At 42.7% G+C, this 20,330-nt stretch overlaps 1 protein-coding gene across 1 annotated transcript; it reads left to right on the top strand.

The window, feature by feature from the left end:
* Positions 1–523: 523 nt before the first annotated feature.
* On the top strand, positions 524–20,216 carry LOC139540680 (probable ATP-dependent RNA helicase DDX59). The gene is made up of 3 exons (XM_071344532.1): positions 524–719; positions 12,593–19,207; positions 19,874–20,216. The coding sequence occupies exons 2-3, from the start codon at positions 19,142–19,144 to the stop codon at positions 20,153–20,155; spliced, it is 348 nt and encodes a 115-aa protein (XP_071200633.1). The 5' UTR covers positions 524–719; positions 12,593–19,141; the 3' UTR covers positions 20,156–20,216.
* Positions 20,217–20,330: the final 114 nt, after the last annotated feature.

Genomic DNA, 20,330 nt, shown 5'->3' with positions numbered 1-20,330 from the left:
ACAGAATGTACGCATGCATAGTTTGATTTGTTTGGATAAAATGCTGTGTCTACGTATATGTAGAATGCACCCCTGGAATATAACAATTTGAACTTTTAGCAATAAGATGGATTATTTACGTGTGTCTTAGTCAGGAGTTATTCTCATAAATAGATGGTTCTCATAAATAGATACATTTGCCTAACATTTTGTGGTAGGTTGGCTATGTATTGTCAGTTGCAAGTATACACGGTATGATTAATGCATCACTCCTTTATTATAGGGATTTGTAGTCCTAATATTCACCATCGATAAGAGGCTTGTTAAATTGGTCATTGATTAACTGAAATCATGTTGTGCAGCTTTATGTCAACATGTCAATTGGCTTCGGACATGTTTGTAAATTTGTTTGTAAATGTTTGTTTTTTTAAACTACAAATCCAACATGCAGAAGCCTACTTGTTTCCTGTCGTGAGAATATTTGGCCTGAACTACATTGTCCAGCATGCACTTAACTGGAGACGTCATCAACATTAGTCTGCGTTCTGAGTTGGTGGACAAGATACACTACATCAGGTATTCCCAAACTGGGTTACCGAAATGCCGTCGGGGGTACGCCAAATAAAAATGTGGTTCACATTTTTTTTTAAAGGACAAGGAAATTATATGGTTAATACATTTTTATTTGTTAACGTTTTCAAACAGTCCATTTATATTTTCCAACGGGGCAATACATGTGGGTGAGTTTTTTTTTTGTCTGAGTAGCCTCGTTTTAATGCCAAAATTAAACCATCTAGTGTTCAGCGAAATAACAACACAATGTCAAATACAGGTAACCTAGTCAAATAATTAACAACCAATCACATTAACCAGCCAAACGTAGCTGCTGCTCATTCTGTTTGCTCGAAAATTGGTTTAAAAAAAAGAAGGTAAGGCCCGCGTCCATAGGGACACATGCCAGCTCTACTGGTAGTACTGCTACTACTAGCAGTAGTACTACTAGCAGTACTACACCTGCACCTGTTGACGACACAAATTGTTCTGCTTCCACGAGCACATCCAATGCTAGAATCAGTAATTCTGCATTTGTTGTTAGCCCAGCTAGCATGGACACTTGGCAGTTGGGAATATGATGCAACTGAAGAACTACTGCCCCCTTACCCGGGAAAGCACTGAACAACAGACAGGGATGTTGGACCATCGAAGAGGCGCAAATATGATGAGAACTACATTGATTTGGAGTTCACTTAAATTGGGAGTAGTACCTTTCCTCAGCCACAGTGTGTTATATGTGCAAAAGTACAATCTCACGACTCGATGAAACCTCCACTCTTGTGCAGACATATAGAAACAACGCTTGCCAATTTGAAAAATAAGCTACAGGAGTTTTTTGAGCGAGATTTAAGACGACTTTCAAGTAGTAAGACATGTATAAAAGCAACAGATACCATTAATAAGAACGGTCTAGAAGCGTCTTATATGGTGAGCTACCGAGTGGCTAGGACAGGCAAGCCCCATACTATTGTGGCGGACTTAATTCTTCCTGCTTCCGTGGAGATGGCTGGGATAATGCTGGGGGAAAAGGCCCCAAAAACTATACAGACAATGCCTTCCTTTAACAACACTGTTTCACGACGCGTTAGTGACATGGCAGGAGATGTTTTGAAACAATTACTGCTTTGCGTACAAGCCAGGGAATTCTATCCGTTGCAGCTGGATGAGTCAACAGACGTGGCGGGCCTGGCACAGCTCCTGATATACAGTTGAAGTCGGAAGTTTACATACACCTAGCCAAATACATTTATACTCAGTTTTTCACAATTCCTGACATTTAATCATTTAATCCTATCCATCAGAATAATAGTAGAGAGAATGATTTATTTCAGCTTTTATTACTTTCATCACATTCCCAGTGGGTTAGAAGTTTGCATACACTCAATTAGTATTTGGTAGCATTGCCTTTAAATTGTTAACTTGGGTCAAACATTTTGGGTAGCCTTCCACAAGCTTCCCACAATAAGTTGGGTGAATTTTCAAATCAAATCAAATTTTATTTGTCACATACACATGGTTAGCAGATGTTAATGCGAGTGTAGCGAAATGCTTGTGCTTCTAGTTCCGACAATGCAGTAATAACCAACAAGTAATCTAACCTAACAATTCCACAACTACTACCTTATACACACAAGTGTAAAGGGATAAAGAATATGTACATAAAGATATATGAATGAGTGATGGTACAGAACGGCATAGGCAAGATGCAGTAGATGGTATAGAGTACAGTATATACATATGAGATGAGTAATGTAGGGTATGTAAACATAAAGTGGCATAGTTTAAAGTGGCTAGTGATACATGTATTACATAAAGATGGCAAGATGCAGTAGATGATATAGAGTACAGTATATACATATACATATGAGATGAGTAATGTAGGGTATGTAAACATTATATTAAGTGGCATTGTTTAAAGTGGCTAGTGGTACATTTTTACATAATTTCCATCAATTCCCATTATTAAAGTGGCTGAAGTTGAGTCAGTATGTTGGCAGCGGCCGCTAAATGTTAGTGGTGGCTGTTTAACAGTCTGATGGCCTTGAGATAGAAGCTGTTTTTCAGTCTCTCGGTCCCTGCTTTGATGCACCTGTACTGACCTCGCCTTCTGGATGATAGCAGGGTGAACAGGCAGTGGCTTGGGTGGTTGTTGTCCTTGATGATCTTTATGGCCTTCCTGTGACATCGGGTGGTGTAGGTGTCCTGGAGGGCAGGTAGTTTGCCCCCGGTGATGCGTTGTGCAGACCTCACTACCCTCTGGAGAGCCTTACGGTTGTGGGCGGAGCAGTTGCCGTACCAGGCGGTGATACAGCCCGACAGGATGCTCTCGATTGTGCATCTGTAGAAGTTTGTGAGTGCTTTTGGTGACAAGCCAAATTTCTTCAGCCTCCTGAGGTTGAAGAGGCGCTGCTGCGTGGGTGGACCAATTCAGTTTGTCCGTGATGTGTACACCGAGGAACTTAACTTTCCACCTTCTCCACTACTGACCCGTCGATGTGGATAGGGGGGTGCTCCCTCTGCTATTTCCTGAAGTCCACAATCATCTCCTTTGTTTTGTTGACGTTGAGTGTGAGGTTATTTTCCTGACACCACACTCCGAGGGCCCTCACCTCCTCCCTGTAGGCCGTCTCGTCGTTGTTGGTAATCAAGCCTACCACTGTAGTGTCATCCGCAAACTTGATGATTGAGTTGGAGGCGTGCATGGCCACGCAGTCGTGGGTGAACAGGGAGTACAGGAGAGGGCTCAGAATGGACCCTTGTGGGGCCCCAGTGTTGAGGATCAGCGGGGTGGAGATGTTGTTACCTACCCTCACCACCTGGGGGCGGCCCGTCAGGAAGTCCAGGACCCAGTTGCACAGGGCGGGGTCGAGACCCAGGGTCTCGAGCTTGATGACGAGTTTGGAGGGTACTATGGTGTTAAATGCTGAGCTGTAGTCGATGAACAGCATTCTCACATAGGTATTCCTCTTGTCCAGATGGGTTAGGGCAGTGTGCAGTGTGGTTGCGATTGCGTCGTCTGTGGACCTATTGGGTCGGTAAGCAAATTGGAGTGGGTCTAGGGTGTCCGGTAGGGTGGAGGTGATATGGTCCTTGACTAGTCTCTCAAAGCACTTCATGATGACGGAAGTGAGTGCTACGAGGCGGTAGTCGTTTAGCTCAGTTACCTTACCTTACCTTAGCTTTCTTGGGAACAGGAACAATGGTGGCCCTCTTGAAGCATGTGGGAACAGCAGACTGGGATAAGGATTGATTGAATATGTCCGTAAACACACCAGCCAGCTGGTCTGCGCATGCTCTGAGGACGCGGCTGGGAATGCCGTCTGGGCCTGCAGCCTTGCGAGGGTTAACACGTTTAAATGTTTTACTCACCTCGGCTGCAGTGAAGGAGAGCCCGCAGGTTTTGGTAGCGGGCCGTGTCAGTGGCACTGTATTGTCCTCAAAGCGAGCAAAAAAGTTATTTAGCCTGTCTGGGAGCAAGACATCCTGGTCCACGACGGGGCTGGTTTTCTTTTTGTAATCCGTGATTGACTGTAGACCTTGCCACATACCTCTTGTGTCTGAGCTGTTGAATTGCGACTCTATTTTGTCTCTGTACTGGGACTTAGCTTGTTTGATTGCCTTGCGGAGAGAATAGCTACACTGTTTGTATTCGGTCATGTTTCCGGTCACCTTGCCCTGGTTAAAAGCAGTGGTTCGAGCTTTCAGTTTCACGCGAATGCTGCCGTCAATCCACGGTTTCTGGTTTGGGAATGTTTTAATCGTTGCTGTGGGTACGACATCGTCAATGCACTTTCTAATGAACTCGCTCACCGAATCAGCATATTCGTCAATGTTGTTGTTGGACGCAATGCGGAACATATTCCAATCCGCGTGATCGAAGCAGTCTTGAAGCGTGGAATCAGATTGGTCGGACCAGCGTTGAACAGACCTGAGCGCGGGAGCTTGTTTTGGCCCATTCCTCCTGACAGAGCTGGTGTAACTGAGTCAGGTTTCTAGGCCTCCTTGCTCGCACACGCTTTTTTCAGTTCTGCCCACAAATTTTCTATAGGATGAGGTCAGGGCTTTGTGATGGCCACTCAATACCTTGACTTTGTTGTCCTTAAGCCATTTTCCACAACTTTGGAAGTATGCTTGGGTCATTGTCCATTTGGAAGACCCATTTGCAACCAAGCTTTAACTTGCTGACTGATGTCTTGAGATATTGCTTCAATATATCCACATAATTGTCCTACCTCATGATGCCATCTATTTTGTGAAGTTCACCAGTCCCTCCTACAGCAAAGCACCACCCCCACAACATGATGCTGCCACCCCCGTGCTTCACGGTTGAGATGGTGTTCTTCGGCTTTCAAGCGTCCCCTTTTTCCTCCAAACATAACGATGGTCATTATGGCCAAACAGTTCTATTTTTGTTTCATCAGACCAGAGGACATTTCTCCAAAAAATACGATCTTTGTCCCCATGTGCAGTTGCAAACCGTAGTCTGGCTGTTTTATGGCGGTTTTGGAGCAGTGGCCTCTTCCTTGCTGAGCGGCCTTTCAGGTTATGCCGATATAGGACTCGTTTAACTGTGGATATAGATACTTTTGTACCCGTTTCCTCCAGCATCTTCACAAGGTCCTTTGCTGCTGTTCTGGGATTGATTTGCACTTTTCGCACCAAAGTACGTTCATCTCTAGGAGACAGAACGCGTCTCCTTCCTGAGCAGTATGACGGCTGCGTGGTCCCATGGTGTTTATACTTGCGTACTATTGTTTGTACAGATAAACGTGGTACCTTCAGGCGTTTGGAAATTGCTCCCAAGGATGAACCAGACTTGTGGAGGTCTACAATTTTTATTGAGGTCTTGGCTGATTTATTTTGATTTTCCCATGATGTCAAGCAAAGCGGCAATGAGTTTGAAGGTAGGCCTTGAAATACATCCACAGGTACTCAAATGATGTCAATTAGTCTATCAGAAGCTTCTAAAGCCATGTCATCATTTTCTGGAATTTTCCAAGCTGTTTATAGGCGCTCTCAACTTAGTGTATGTAAACGTCTGACCCACTGGAATTGTGATACAGTGAAATATAAGTGAAATAATCTGTCTAAACAATTGTTGGAAAAATTACTTGTGTCATGCACAAAGTAGATGTCCTAACCGACTTTCCAAAACTATAGTTTGTTAACAAGAAGTTTGTGGAGTGGTTGAAAAACTAGTTTTTATGACTCCAACCTAAGTGTATGTAAACTTCCGACTTCAACTGTATATATGTGAATCCTGCTCATCTTAATTTCCATAATTAACTAGTCATATTTGTAATAATGTAGGTAGTTTAAACAAAGGATTGTTACCTCTTACCAGTATTGCCATTACAAAAATTACATTTTGGCAAGCAATTATTATTTTAGCAAACAATTGTGAGTCTATACTCCCTAGCAACAGTTGTGGGATACACACACACACACTCAACCCCTTCCCCCACAAACAACCATACACCCAAGTATAGTGTTTCTGTTATATTCATTTAAATCATTGCCGCTCCAAAAAATATATATTTAACGGGGAACTGCACCCGCTGATTTGGCCTGTTTTTTTGGCTTACTGCCCTTGGCACCGCATCTGTTACCCATCTGACAGAACCTTGCCAGCAGTGGTTTAATCTCCACCCGGCACAGCCAGAAGAGGACTGGCCAACCCTCATAGCCTGGGTCCTCTCTAGGTTTCTTCCTAGGTTTTGGCCTTTCTAGGGAGTTTTTCCTAGCCACCGTGCTTCTACACTTGCATTGCTTGCTGTTTGGGGTTTTAGGCTGGGTTTCTGTACAGCACTTTGAGATATCAGCTGATGTAAGAAGGGGTATATAAATACATTTGATTTGATTCACCCCACTCAATCACAACAAACAAACATCCTGCAGGCTGAGTTCAATAACATGGTGAGATGCCAGAGGAAGCTTTTATTTATTTATTGAGGGAAAATCCATTGACACCAGAGTCTCATTCACAAGGATGCTTTGATCACAACAGACACAATATGAAACAAAACAGCGATCAAATTACAGAAAATTAACATTACCAATTACCATCAGTAGCCTACAGAGTAAGAATGCAATTGCTGAATTTATGTAGATATTCTAAACTAAGGGGTTTGATAACTTTCAAATGTAGTAGCAGGTCCATGTAGAATAAACTACCCTTTACATAATACCATAGAAGCAGTTATGCTAATATAACAATGTGCACCTTTCATTGTTGTTATCAGCCGATACAGATACTGTGCCTATCAGCATTTTGTCAGGTGGTAATGGGGCTACCTTGACAAACATGTCCGTGGTCATACCTTCCTGTGTCGTGTCCCGTATACAACAGGAGTTCCCTGATCCTGGTTCAGAATACACAGGGTTTCTCCCTCCCCATACGGACTGCAAAAAAAGACAATACAAGTAAACGTTGTCTAGTAAAATGTTAATGCTGAGTGCCAGTTCTCTCTCCATTTAGAGTCATCAGTATCAAGCCTGTCTGTCGGTCTGGACTTCATCACATCATCTAGAAAGTCTCCATGTGCTGGCTCCATACATGTTTTTGTGAACACATACAGTACCCACAGTCACTGTTCTATTACCAATAGCAGTTAGGATAGGTAATATCAGACACACAAACAAGTACTACGTTGAAGTTTGAACAGGTCAGACTAAACCTACCTAATTCTGTTTTCCCCATCCACGACAGTTGGTGAGAGGCAAGAGATGGTGAGGTGAGGTGTTTGCCATAGCCCCATTTATGGGCATAGCAGCATAGATCAACTCCTGGCCCCTCAAAGATCTCTCTGTGTGTCTGTGTAACCTCCTAACAGTTATGTTTCTTCTCGTCAGGACCAGTATGTGCAGGATCTAATTTCAGGCGTTTTTTTTTTTTTTTACCCCTGCTACGTTAGGTTACTATCAGTGGCCTCATGATGGAGTGTCCTTTTCATAGGAGTCGAGGGAGACTGGCAACAAAGGAGGAAGTGTCACAATGGTACTTGTGTTGCATGACACTTTTATTCTGAGGTCTTGCCTGACAAGCTGTGAAAAATAGCAAGTGTACAGTGAATTAAGTTATTTTTGGAGGTCGCTAAACCATTGCAATCACATTGCTGGACATGTTATGATACCAATTATTGCTCCTTCTGGTAGCTCCCGGCGTCCGTTCATGACAAGGGGATCAGTCTGGCACCCAACTGTGCACTTTGTCTAACAGAAAAACAGCTTCAACGGTTGTTATCATCCCTCAATTATAGTTAGCTAGTACCACCATAGCTGCATCCAATATTTATTTGTGCCCTAGACATGGGTTGCACTGTTTTGTCTAAATTACACTAACTTAGAAATACTTTGAAATACAATGACATTGCTAAAGAAGGATAATGATTTGTAGGAAACAACTTTACCATTTTATGTCGTCGTCAAATTTACTTTAGCGAGATGGCAATATTGCCATTACGTTTACTAGCAAAGTTCGTCAAAAATAGCTGCAATGCTAATGTTAGCTAGCTAAAATACGGTGGTTCCATCAATCTTAGTTAGCTAGCTAAAGTTATACTGCATCTAAAGTCAATCTGGGGACATCACAATTGTGACTAATTAATTAGCCTTTTGAAATGTTATTGTGTTTCCAAGCGAAATCAGAGTTGTATTGAGTTAGGCTAACATTAGCCATCTAGCTAGGTGGGTAGCTAACTGGGTAGATAAGTAGTTAGCTAGGTAGTTGCATAGTTAATTAGGTAGTTAGCTAGGTAGGTAAGGTGAGAAATGATAGCGATGATGATGATAATAATTATCAAAATATACCTAACCAGATACATAACCAGCAGTCTATGGTCTAGCTACCACCACTGGGACCAATGAACTCCAACCACGTATTCCACAAGATCGGGTCCATCGGCAAGGTATGCAAATCATAGTTGGTCAATCCGTATAGCTAGGGCTTAAATGGCCTTTGAACGCATTGGGGGAAATGAAACAATGGAGCCCCATTTCAATGAAGGGAAGCGACGTGGGCAGAGTTTGGGAAAAAAGGGGCAGGATTTGTTTACATAATTGTAATCCAAAACAAATCTTCATATACTCATTGTGACGCACTGAGATGACCAAAATTATTGTATTTACACTTTGTAGTCACTTTTGACACTAGAATAAATGTTTGACTCATATCAATGCTACATAGACCGTTTTTCAAAGGGATAAGTAGATTTTTAGGGTCTCTTAAAAAAAAAGTGGTACAATTTTGTATCTGCAGCCAAGAAGAGGGCAACTAAAACGTTTGGTCGGAGACTGCGTCATTGGCCAGGCCCACTACCAGCCCCCCCACGCTAATTTTGCCAAACCGGTTGAAAAAAATAAGTACTGAAAAAGCACCTAGGCTAAACTTTGAAAATCCAAAGGTACAGCTGTTAACTCAATTTGATCCACTCGCTCACTCTGTCCCCCTTGAAGCAACAGTAATGAGTAATTCATAAGCACAGGCCTATTTATGTTCTGTGGCTTAGCTACCATCTTAAATTATAGGCTACCGGTATGCTGCTACCCATGAGAAAGGAAGTCTACAGCCTTTCAAAAACTTTGGCAAAAGCTGAACTTTGTACAGTAAAAACATGATAATATTGTCTCGATTAAATCTACGTGCAAAGTACATTTACCTTTTTAATTTATAATGCTTTATCTGTGAAAACAAGTATAGAGTGATTCCATGCCAGTAAGGCCCAAAAATATTTTGGGTATCTCAGATTTTTCTAGCAATTGGGAGAAAGGATGATAGATATGCTTTTTACATTTGTAACACATATAGTTTTTTTTTTATCTTGGTGAAAGTGGCAATTTTTTGCCATTTTTAGACCTATACATGCAAGTATATGCATTGAAGTTACGATAAATGTTATGAGCACAACCAACACAGTGAATGGGAAAATGGATTCAAAGGCAACTCTCTGCTGGTGATTTGCTGAATGAGCAATCCTAAAATCCTGAATATACAGGCATTTGAATTCATAAATTCAACTATTAAAATTGCATTGACCCCCAAACTGTGTACCAGTAATACTATATCAGCATTGTGTAGCTGAAGAAAAATAGGTATTCCTCTTACCAACATCATTCAGGCATACATTTACATTTAAGTCATTTAGCAGACGCTCTTATCCAGAGCGACTTACAAATTGGACAGTACCAGTCAAAAGTTTGGACACACCTCTCATTCAAGGGTTTCTTAATTTTACTATTTTCTACATTGTAGAATAATAGTGAAGACCTCAACATTATGAAATAACACATATGGAATCATGTAGTAACCAAAAAAGTGTATTTTAGTATTTTAGTAACCAAAATAGATTTTAGATTCTTCAAAGGAGCCACCCTTTGCCTTGATGACAGCTTTGCACACTCTTTGCATTCTCTCAACCAGCTTCACCTGGAATGCTTTTCTAACAGTCTTGAAGGAGTTCCAATATATGCTGAGCACTTGTTGGCTGCATTTCCTTCACTCTGCGGTCCAACTCATCCCAAACCATCTCAATTGGGTTGAGGTTGGGTAATTGTGGAGGCCAGGTCATCTGATGCAGCACTCCATCACCCTCATTGGTCAAATAGCCCATACACAGCCTGAAGGTGTGTTTTGGGTCATTGTCCTGTTGAAAAACAAATGATAGCCCCACTAAGCGAGCGGTATTGCTGCAGAATGCTGGGGTAGCCATGCTGGTTAAGTGTGCCTAGAAATCTAAATAAATCACTGACAGTGTCACCAGCAAAGCACCCCCACACCATCACACCTCCTCCTCCATGCATCACGGTGGGAACCACACATGCGGAGATCATCCGTTCACCTACTCTGCGTCTCACAAAGACACAGTAGTTGGAACCAAAAATCTCAAATTTGGACTCATCAGACCAAAGGACAAATTTCCACTGGTCTAAAAAATACCAATACTCCTCATCATTTTAATGCTTCTGGTATTTTTGCAAATGACAAAAGGGATCACTGTGCTATTGCCTGTGTGAGAGATGGTAAAATTCCTAAGCAATCTCCACGTGTCATTACCAAAAGAAACTGGAAGCGGTTTCATATTCAAGGTTTTTTACATGATGTATCTAGCATTGAATGGAATAGAATGGAATTAATCCCTGATGTTGAACTAGCCTTTTCTTCCTTCCACAACGCATTCCAGGATTTATGCAACAGGCATGTCCCTTTAAAAAAATAAGGATTAAGGGCAGACAGAACCCTTTGTTTACTGAGGAACTTACTAAAATCATAAGGGAACGAAATGCAATGTGGGCTTAAGCAAGAGGGTCTGGTTCGGTTGATGATTGGATGGCTTTTAACCGTCTTCAAAATATGGGTGTGGCTATGATCCGTAAATTGAAAAAAAATAAGAAACCCGCACACCACTCTTGATAGTATCACTTCTCTCCAATAAGCTTTACGCATCGGCCTCGCGGCCTTCGTCAAAGATCTGACGAAGGCTGTGAGGCCGATGCGTAAAGCCTATTGGAGAGCGGTGATACTATCAAGAGCGGTGTGCGGGTTTCTTATTTTTTCTCATTTTATTCAACTGTTACCATGCACCTGCCAAAAAAGATAGCTCAGATGTGCGAGAGCCTTTTGAATTAGGATCCGTAAATTGAAAGCAGACCACTACCTGAAATCTACTTCGGATAATTTAAATAATCCATCAACATTTTGGCAATTAGTGAAAGGTTTGGAGTGCAAAAAAGATACACAGCTTCCCAAACAATTGTTGGTAGACACACAGATGGTAACTGAGAGAACCTCCAGCATTTTCTATATGTAGGCAGTTTATTTGAAAAGGTCAAAAGGTATTATTGAGCCCCCTATCAATTTACCTGACACCCCTGTGCACTCCTTCGCCAGGTTCTCCTTTTCATCCTTCTCTGTTTCAGAATTGCGTAAAGCCCTGAAAGAAATTGATAGAAAAAAATCCCCTGGTCCTGATGAACTAGACCCCCACTTCCTACACCTAGCTGTAGACATCATTGCTCCACCCGTAACATGTATTTTTTTACCTCAAGCTTAATGTTAAGGAAATCCCCAAGTTATGGAAATCTGCTTTTGTACTGCCTCTCCTGAAAGGTGGAGATCCTTCGCTACTTGACAACTATCGACCCATATCAAAATTGTCTGTACTGTCAAAGGTACTGGAGTCCTTAGTTAGTAGGCAGCTGAAGGCCTACTTCCAAGAAAACAACATCTTAAATGGAATGCAATCAGGTTTTAGGTCTGGCCACAGCACTGTTTCAGCAACATTGAAGGTTTTTAATGACATCCACCGTTCTCTTGACAAGAAGTTACATTGTGTGTCTGTCTTTATTGATTTGTCAAAGGCATTTGACACCGTGGACCATGCTGTGTTAGTGCAAAGATTAAAATGTCGTGGAATTACTGGTCATGCTCTAGATTGGTTTATAAATTACCTATCAAATCATACACAATGTGTAATGGCGGATGGTTGTGAATCTGAGTCCATAGAGTTGTGCTCAGGTGTTCCGCAAGGTTCTATTTTGGGCCCATTGTTGTTCATTTTGTATATCAACAACATTGGGAATCATATTGAAACAGCGGATGTTCATTTTTATGTAGATGCTACTGTTCTTTATTCAAGTGGTAGTAGATTATCTTTAGCTTTTGAAAATTCCCAAAGAGCATTTAACATCATACAACATAATCTGTATGATTTAAAGCTGGTTCTGAATTTGGGTAAGACAAAATGCATGGTATTTTCAAACACCTGTTTGAGAGAATGCCAAGAGTGTGCAAAGCTGTCATCAAGACAAAGTGTGACTACTTTGAAGAATCTCAAATATAAAATATACACTTTTTTGGTCACTACATGATTTCATATGTGTTATTTCATAGTTTTGATGTCATCACTGTTATTCTACAATGTAGAAAATAGTAAAAATAATTGAGTAGATGTCCAAACTTTTGACTGGTACTGTATATCATGATAACTCTATTTGTTATTTTTATGAAGGAGTGGGCCTTTAATATTATTTAGGCTGATATTATAATGACTGTTGTATTTAGTTTGCAGGCTGACACCATGCTGAAGATGGGCTTCCAGCAGCAGGTCCTGGAGGTTCTGGAGCATGTCCCAGAGGAGCAACAGACCCTGTTGACGTCCGCCACCATCCACAAGGGCACAGAGGCGGCCCGACTGACCCAGGACCCGCTCTGCATCGCTACTGTGGACAAGAACCAGGCCTGCGCCAACATCTGCCAGATTGGCATTTGTTTACATCCTTGTTAGGGAGCTATTCTTCTTTGCCAAGATAATCCATCCACCTGAGAGGTGTGGCATATCAAGAAGCTGATTTAAACAGCATGATTATTACACAGGTGCACCTTGTGCTGGGGCCAATAAAAGGCCACTAAAATGTGCAGTTTTGTCACACAACAATGCCACAGATGTCTCAAGTTGAGGGAGTGTGCAATTGGCAGGAATGTCCAACAGAGCTGTTGCCAGAGAATTGGATGCTAAGTTCTCTACCATAACGTTGTTTTAGAGAATTTGGCAGTACGTACAACCGGTCTTACAACCGCAGACCACGTGTATGGTGTCGTGTGGGCGAGTGGTTTGCTGATGTCAACATTGTGAACAGAGTGTCCCATGGTGGGGTTATGGTATGGGCAGGCATAAGCTACGGACAATGAACACAATTGCATTTTATTGATGGCAATTTGAATGCACAGAGATACCATTACAAGATCCTGAGGCCTATTATCGTGCCAATTATCCGTCGCCATCACCTCATGTTTCAGCATGATAATGCACGGCCCCATGTCTGAAGGACCTGTAGACAATTCCTGGAAGCTGAAAATGTCCCAGTTCTTCCATGGCCTGCATATTTACCAGAAATGTCACCCATTGAGCATGTTTGGGATGCTCTGGATCGAAGTGTATGACAGAGTGTACGGCAGTGTGCTCCAGTTCCCACCAATATCCAGCAACTTCGCACAGCCATTGAAGAGGATTGGGACAACATTCCACAGGCCACAATCAACTCTATGCGAAGGAGATGTGCCACCGCTGTTATCAAATGGATCCATGCTAGCCACAAGTTCTGACTGAGCTCAATTGTCATGAGTTTCTCCCTCTTTCATACAAACTTTAAGAAATAACCAGGAGGGTCCACAATGTGTATTGTGCGGGAAGTGCTTAGTAAAAAAGTCTCTCAAAATGAACAAATTAATAAAACGACACATCCTGACCAAACATCCACAGCATGATGGAAAACCCAGGGAGTTTTTTTTAGAACAGGGCAGAATGGTTCAGGAAACTGTGCTTCGACAGTGGAAAAGTAAGTCAGCTAGCAAGGCATTGTCATTTTTTAACAGGTGTTAAAAAGCAGAAATAAGGGAGTAGTAGATGTGAGTTTCTCTTTCAAACAATCCCCTGGCCCTCAAAAAAAAAATTCTCCCCAATTATTATTATATCTTTTTTAATTAACCCCTTTTTTCTCCCCAATTTCGTGGTATCCAATCTTGTCTCATCGCTGCAACTCCTGTACTGAGTTGCCTCATGGGTCTCCCGGGCGCAATGGGACAAGGACAACCCGGCCTGCCAAACCCGCCCCTAAACCGGACGACGCTGGGCCAATTGTACGCTGCCTCATGGGTCTCCCGGTCGCAGCCGGCTGCGACACAGCCTAGGATTGAACCAGGATCTGTAGTGTAGTGTAGTGCGATGCAGTGCCTTAGACCGCTAATTGCTAACATTAGCCAAAGCAAGCTAGCTAGCACTGATAGTGCGGCCCTTAGTAACAGTACAGATGAAGATGAAAAATTATCAGGCCTACTGTACCTCGTACTGTAGAAATGATTGTCAAAAACTAGTCTAGGTTGGAACTGTTGTTGTTAAAATACAAGTAATACTTTTTATTCTGAACTGGAATCAACTTATTGAAGCAAGATGCTTTTTGAGGCAAACACTCACACAGTTCTGGGTTGCTCATCTACAGCAGGAAGCGTCTGCCTGCCTGACTGAGAAAGCATTAGATGTTCTGATCCAGTTTGGCACCACATATCTACGCGAGTCAGGGTTCTTAACTCTGACATACTTTAAAAAAAACAAGTACAGAAACAGTCTCAATGCTGAACCTGACCTCAATGTTGGACTGTCAAAAACTTTCCCCAAAATAGACATGCTTGTTGTGTGTGTGTGTTTTCTGGTTTACATCTGTGTGATGTGATCAATCAGTTTATTCCAGTTCAGAATAAAAAATATGTATTGTATTTTAACAGCAACAGTTCCAACCTAGACAGATATGTAAGAGTGTTTTTAATGGGGGGAAATAAACATGACTAGATATTTATATATATATTTAATTTCATTGTTATTTGGTTTTGTCTATATTGCATTTGTTTTAGGTATAAGGGCAATGAAATGTACCAATATTTACGTATAGTTGCATATGTTCCTAAGTTTGGGTCCCAGGAAAACACAGAATTTCTCATTTGGTCCCAGGCTGAAAAAGTTTAAGAACCACTGGATTAGGGCCTAATGAATTTATTTCAAATTAACTATTTATATGAACTGTAACTCAAAGTCTTTGAAATTGTTGCATGTTCTGTTTATATATTTGTTCAGTATATATGAAAACTGTTTGTTTTTTCTTCAGTGTACTGGGTCATGGTCATTAGTCACTAAACAGAAGAAAATAAACTGAAACGGGGAGGGGCATGTCTGCAGAATTATTTATAATGTTTTCCGTTGCGTGCCCTCATGAACCCAACCCTGGTGTAGATTTTATTTAATGTTAATTTAAGTTTCCGGATTGGTCAGTAATTTCTGTATAGTGTCATAAAGCAGACACTCTCAGAATGGAGTGTTATTAAGTCTGAAAAATGGTCATTCCTGCTGTGTGAGGACTGAGATGACGCTGGAGGGGAGGGCTGCCGTCTTATCGGCTGTTAACCAACCATGCTATTTTGTTTGTTTTTTCACGTTGTTCGTAACTTCTTTTGTACATAATGTTGCTGCTACCGTCTCTTATGCCCGAAAAGAGCTTCTGGACATCAGAACTAAGATTACTCACCTCAAATTTGACGAGTTCTTCTTCAATGAGTCGGACACGAGGGATATACTACAGACACCCAACCAGGCCCAGATCCCCGTAATTCGCTGTAAAAGGAAACGTAGGTTTCGCGGAAAGAGATCAGGATGCATTGTGAGGATCAGCCGAAGAGTGGCTAATCTGCCCTTGCCTTCCGTTCTGCTAGCTAACGTTCAATTGCAGGAAAATAAATGGGATGAACTGAAAGCACGTATATACTACCAACAGGACATTAAAAACTGTAATATCTTATGTTTCACTGAGTTGTGACTGAACGACGACATTAAGAACATACACCTGGCGGGTTATACACTCTATCGGCAGGACAGAACAGCAGCCTCTGGTAAGACACGGGTCGGGGGCCTATGCATATTTGTAAACGTCTCAAGGCTTTGCCCGCCTGAGTTAGTGTGATCTACAGCTTATCATGAGATACTCTATCTACCAAGAGAGTTTTCATCTGTATTTTTTGTAGCTGTCTACATACCACCACAGACCTAGGCTGGCACTAAAACTGCACTCAATGAGCTGTATTCTGCCATATGCAAACAGGAAAACGCTCATCCAGAGGTGGCGCTCCTAGTGGCCGGGGACTTTAATGCAGGGAAACTTAAATAAGTTTTAGCCAATTTCTATCAGCATGTTAAATGTGCAACCGGAGGGAAAACAATTCTAGACCACCTTTACTCCACACACAGAGACACGTACAAAGCTCTTCTTCGCCCTCCATTTGGCAAATCTGACCATAACTCTATCCTCCTGATTCCTGCTTACTAGCAAAAATGAAAGTAGGAAGCACCAGTGACTCAGTCTATAAAAAAGTGGTCAGATGAAGCAGATGCTAAACTACAGGACTGTTTTGCTAATACAGACTGGAATATGTTCCGTGATTCTTCCGATGGCATTGAAGAGTACACCACATCAGTCACTGGCTTTATCAATAAGTGCATTGAGGACGTCGTCCCCACAGTGACTGTACGTACATACCCCAACCAGAATCCATGGATTACAGGCAACACTCGCACTGAGCTAAAGGGTAGATCTGCCGCTTTCAAGGAGCGGGACTCTAACCCGGAAGCTTATAAGAAATCCCGCTATGCCCTCCGATGAACCATCAAACAGGCAAAGCATCAATACAGGACTAAGATCGAATCGTACTACACCGGCTCCGACGCTCGCCGTATATGGCAGAGCTTGCAAACTATTAAAGACTACAAAGGGAAGCACAGCCGAGAGCTGCCCAGTGACACAAGCCTACCAGACGAGCTAAATAACTTCTATGCTCGATTCGAAGCAAGTAACACTGAAACATGCATGAGAGCATCAGCTGTTCAGGATGACTGTGTGATCACACTCTCCGCAGCTGATGTAAGTAAGACCTTTAAACAGGTCAACATTCACATGGCCGCTGGGCCAGACAGATTACCAGGACGTGTACTCTGAGCATGCGCTGACCAACTGGCAAGTGTCTTCACTGATATTTTCAACCTCTCTCTGTCTGAGTCTGTAATACCAACATGTTTCAAGCAGACCACCATAGTCCCTGTGTCAAAGAACGCTAAGGTAACCTGCCTAAATGACGACCGACCCATAGCATTCACGTCTGTAGCTATAATATGCTTTGAAAGGCTGGTCATGGCTCACATCAACACCATTATCCCAGAAACTCTAGACCCACTCCAATTTGCATACCGCACCAACAGATCCACAGATAATGCAATCTCTATTGCACCCCACACTGCCCTTTCCCACCTGGACAAAAGGAACACCACTGTGAGAAAGCTATTCATTGAATATAGCTCAGCGTTCAACACCATAGTGCCCTCAAAGCTCATCACTAAGCTAAGGACCCTGGGACTAAACACCTCCCTCTGCAACTGGATCCTGGACTTCCTGACGGGCTGCACAAGACGTCTGCCCCTCAGGAGTGCGTGCTCAGTCCCCTCCTGTACTCCCTGTTCACTCATGACTACTCGGCCAGGCACAACTTCAACAACTATCATTAAGTTTGCTGATGACACAACAGTGGTAGGCCTGATCAAAGACAACGATGAGACAGCCTATAGGGAGGACCGTGTGGTGCAAGGACAACAACCTCTCCCTCAACGTGATCAAGACAAAGGAGATGATTGTGGACTACAGGAAAAGGAGGACCGAGCACGCCCCCATTCTCATCGACTGGGCTGCAGTGGAGCAGGTTGAGAGCTTCAAGTTCCTTGGCATCCACATCACCAACAAACTAACATGGTCCAAGCACACCAAGACAATCGTGAAGAGGGCACGACAAAACCTATTCCCCTCAGGAGACTGAAAAGATTTGGCATGGGTCCTCAGATCCTCAAAAGGTTTTACAGCTGCAACATCGAGAGCATCCTGGCTGGTTGCATTACTGCCTGGTATGGGCAATTGCTCGGCCTCCGACCGCAAGGCACTACAGAGGGTAGTGCGTACGGCCCAGTACATCACCGGGGCCAAGCTTCCTGCCATCCAGGACCTCTATACCAGGTGGTGTCAAAGGGAGGCCTTAAAAATTGTCAAAGAGTCCAGCCACCCTAGTCATAGACTGTTCTCTCTGCTACCGCACGGCAAGCGGTACCGGAGCGCCAAGTCTAGGTCCAAGAGGCTTTTAAACAGCTTCTACACCCAAGCCATAAGACTCATGAACAGCTAATCACATAGCTAATCACATGGCTACCCAGACTATTTGGAATTTCCCCCCCTGCTACTGCTGCTCTACTGCTACTCTTTAATTATTTGTTATTCTTATCTCTTACTTTTTTGGGAGGTATTTTCTTAAAACTGCATTGTTGGTTAGGGGCTTGTAAGTCAGAATTTCACTGTAAGGTCTACATACCTGTTGTATTCGGCGCATGTGACAAATAAAATTTGATTCGAAGCTCTTAAAGACTTCTCTCACTGGCCCATATTTAGAAAGCCATCACTGCAGCCCCGCCCCCCTTTCCAGAGGAAATGGGTGGAGCCTTAGCCATGACCTCACTCGAGGAAACTAAGCAACGGTTTATACCATCTATACAAGGCAGGGAGCAGGAAGAGGCTGTGCTTTCATAAACCCATTGGAGAAATTGCATTACTGCCCAGTAAATCAGACTTTTTTTTGCTATACAGGGGGATATTGACTTGGCACTCCTGCATTTTACCTGTTATCCAACAATTCTGAAATAAAATGTAATTATCATGTTCTTTTATAGGTTTAGTTTTGTAGGTTTTAGCAGACTGTCTTATCCCAAGCCACTTACATTACTCATGATGGCTTATAGTAAATGTACAGAGGGGTGAAACATCAGCATAATACATCAACAAGCATAATAAATCAACTCTTCCTTAGATGTAGGAAGAAATGTTTTTGAGACGGAGATGGCCATCATATTTTGTATAACACCACTGACCTGTGTGTTTATCTTGTATGCGCCCAGGATGGGAAACTGTACCAGCCTCCGGTGGTGGTGATTATAGACTGTAAGCTGGGGGCAGACCTGCTATGTGAGCCGGGAAGTAGGTCATGGGCCTCAACACGGTGGCCATCCACTCCGACAAGACCCAGTGGGAACGCAACCGCATCCTCAAGGTGAGGCCAATGGCAGCCTTTGGTTCATTAGGCACCAAACAGAAGAAAACTGACTGAAACAGGGAGTGAGTGCCTGCACTGGTCCAATAAGAAACACATTTTCATTTTCCTTTGCAAAACATTTCAAAACATTCTCTTTTGCGTGCCCTAATGAACAAGACCCAAGGGAGGGGTATTCAGTTGAATGATCAAAGGGTTTCCCTAGATATGTTTCCCTAGGTCCAAACCATACACACTAGGATCTAGGATCAGTTTAGCCTTTTACAGCATAATTAATAAGATTACATGGATAGTTGGGACCTGATCCTAGATCAGCTCTCCTACTATAAGATGCTTTATGAATACGGCCCAGGTCTGGCTACTTTGGCTCAAAAAGAGAAGCAAGGCAAAGCAAGTGGACTTCCATAAAGAGTATTATACCTTTAATATGGTAGGTGAATTTGCAACTGTTGTGCATGGGAAAATCTGATGTGTTTTTGTCTTATACATTTTTGAGACAATACCTTCTTGCATCTTGGCGGGAACATCTTGCACAGAATAGTTTTTGTATAGTATAGTCTACAAGTGTGTGTGTGTGTGTGTGTGTGTGTGTGTGTGTGTGTGTGTGTTGCCACTCATTCAGTGGTGTCAAGCCATTTTAGGTGTCCTGTCACTCCTTCCTCACAGCTGGGCAGAGCAGGCAGACTGGGCCACCGGGGCACTGCCTTCACATTGGTCAACAACATCAACAAGTGTCTGTTCCTGAAGGTGGTAAACTGGGTGAAGCCCACAGGCTCCCAGCTGCCCCCCCCCCCCCCCCCCCCCAGCTCCTCAACTCGCCTCACCTCCACGAGCAGCAGAGGAAGGAGAAGCAGAAAGCCACGTAAAGTAGAGAGGATGATGTCGTTGGTCACCAAGACCAACCTCCTCGACATCATCTGGAAACACAACAGGAGATTAAAAAGATAGAAACAGTTCGACAGATGCACTTGTTATAGTTACTTTGTGTTTATATCTGGGTAATTTGTCATTTTTTTTATAAATTAATATGAAAACTTGATTGAGTTGTCTTTTGGATTTGACCCTCTTTTACATGCAATATGGTAATATACACGATATATATATACAAAGTATGTGGAATCTG

Source organism: Salvelinus alpinus, chromosome 16, assembly GCF_045679555.1.
Source record: "Salvelinus alpinus chromosome 16, SLU_Salpinus.1, whole genome shotgun sequence".
NCBI classification, from domain to species: Eukaryota; Metazoa; Chordata; class Actinopteri; order Salmoniformes; family Salmonidae; genus Salvelinus; species Salvelinus alpinus.
This window is presented reverse-complemented; position numbering and strand designations above follow the sequence as displayed.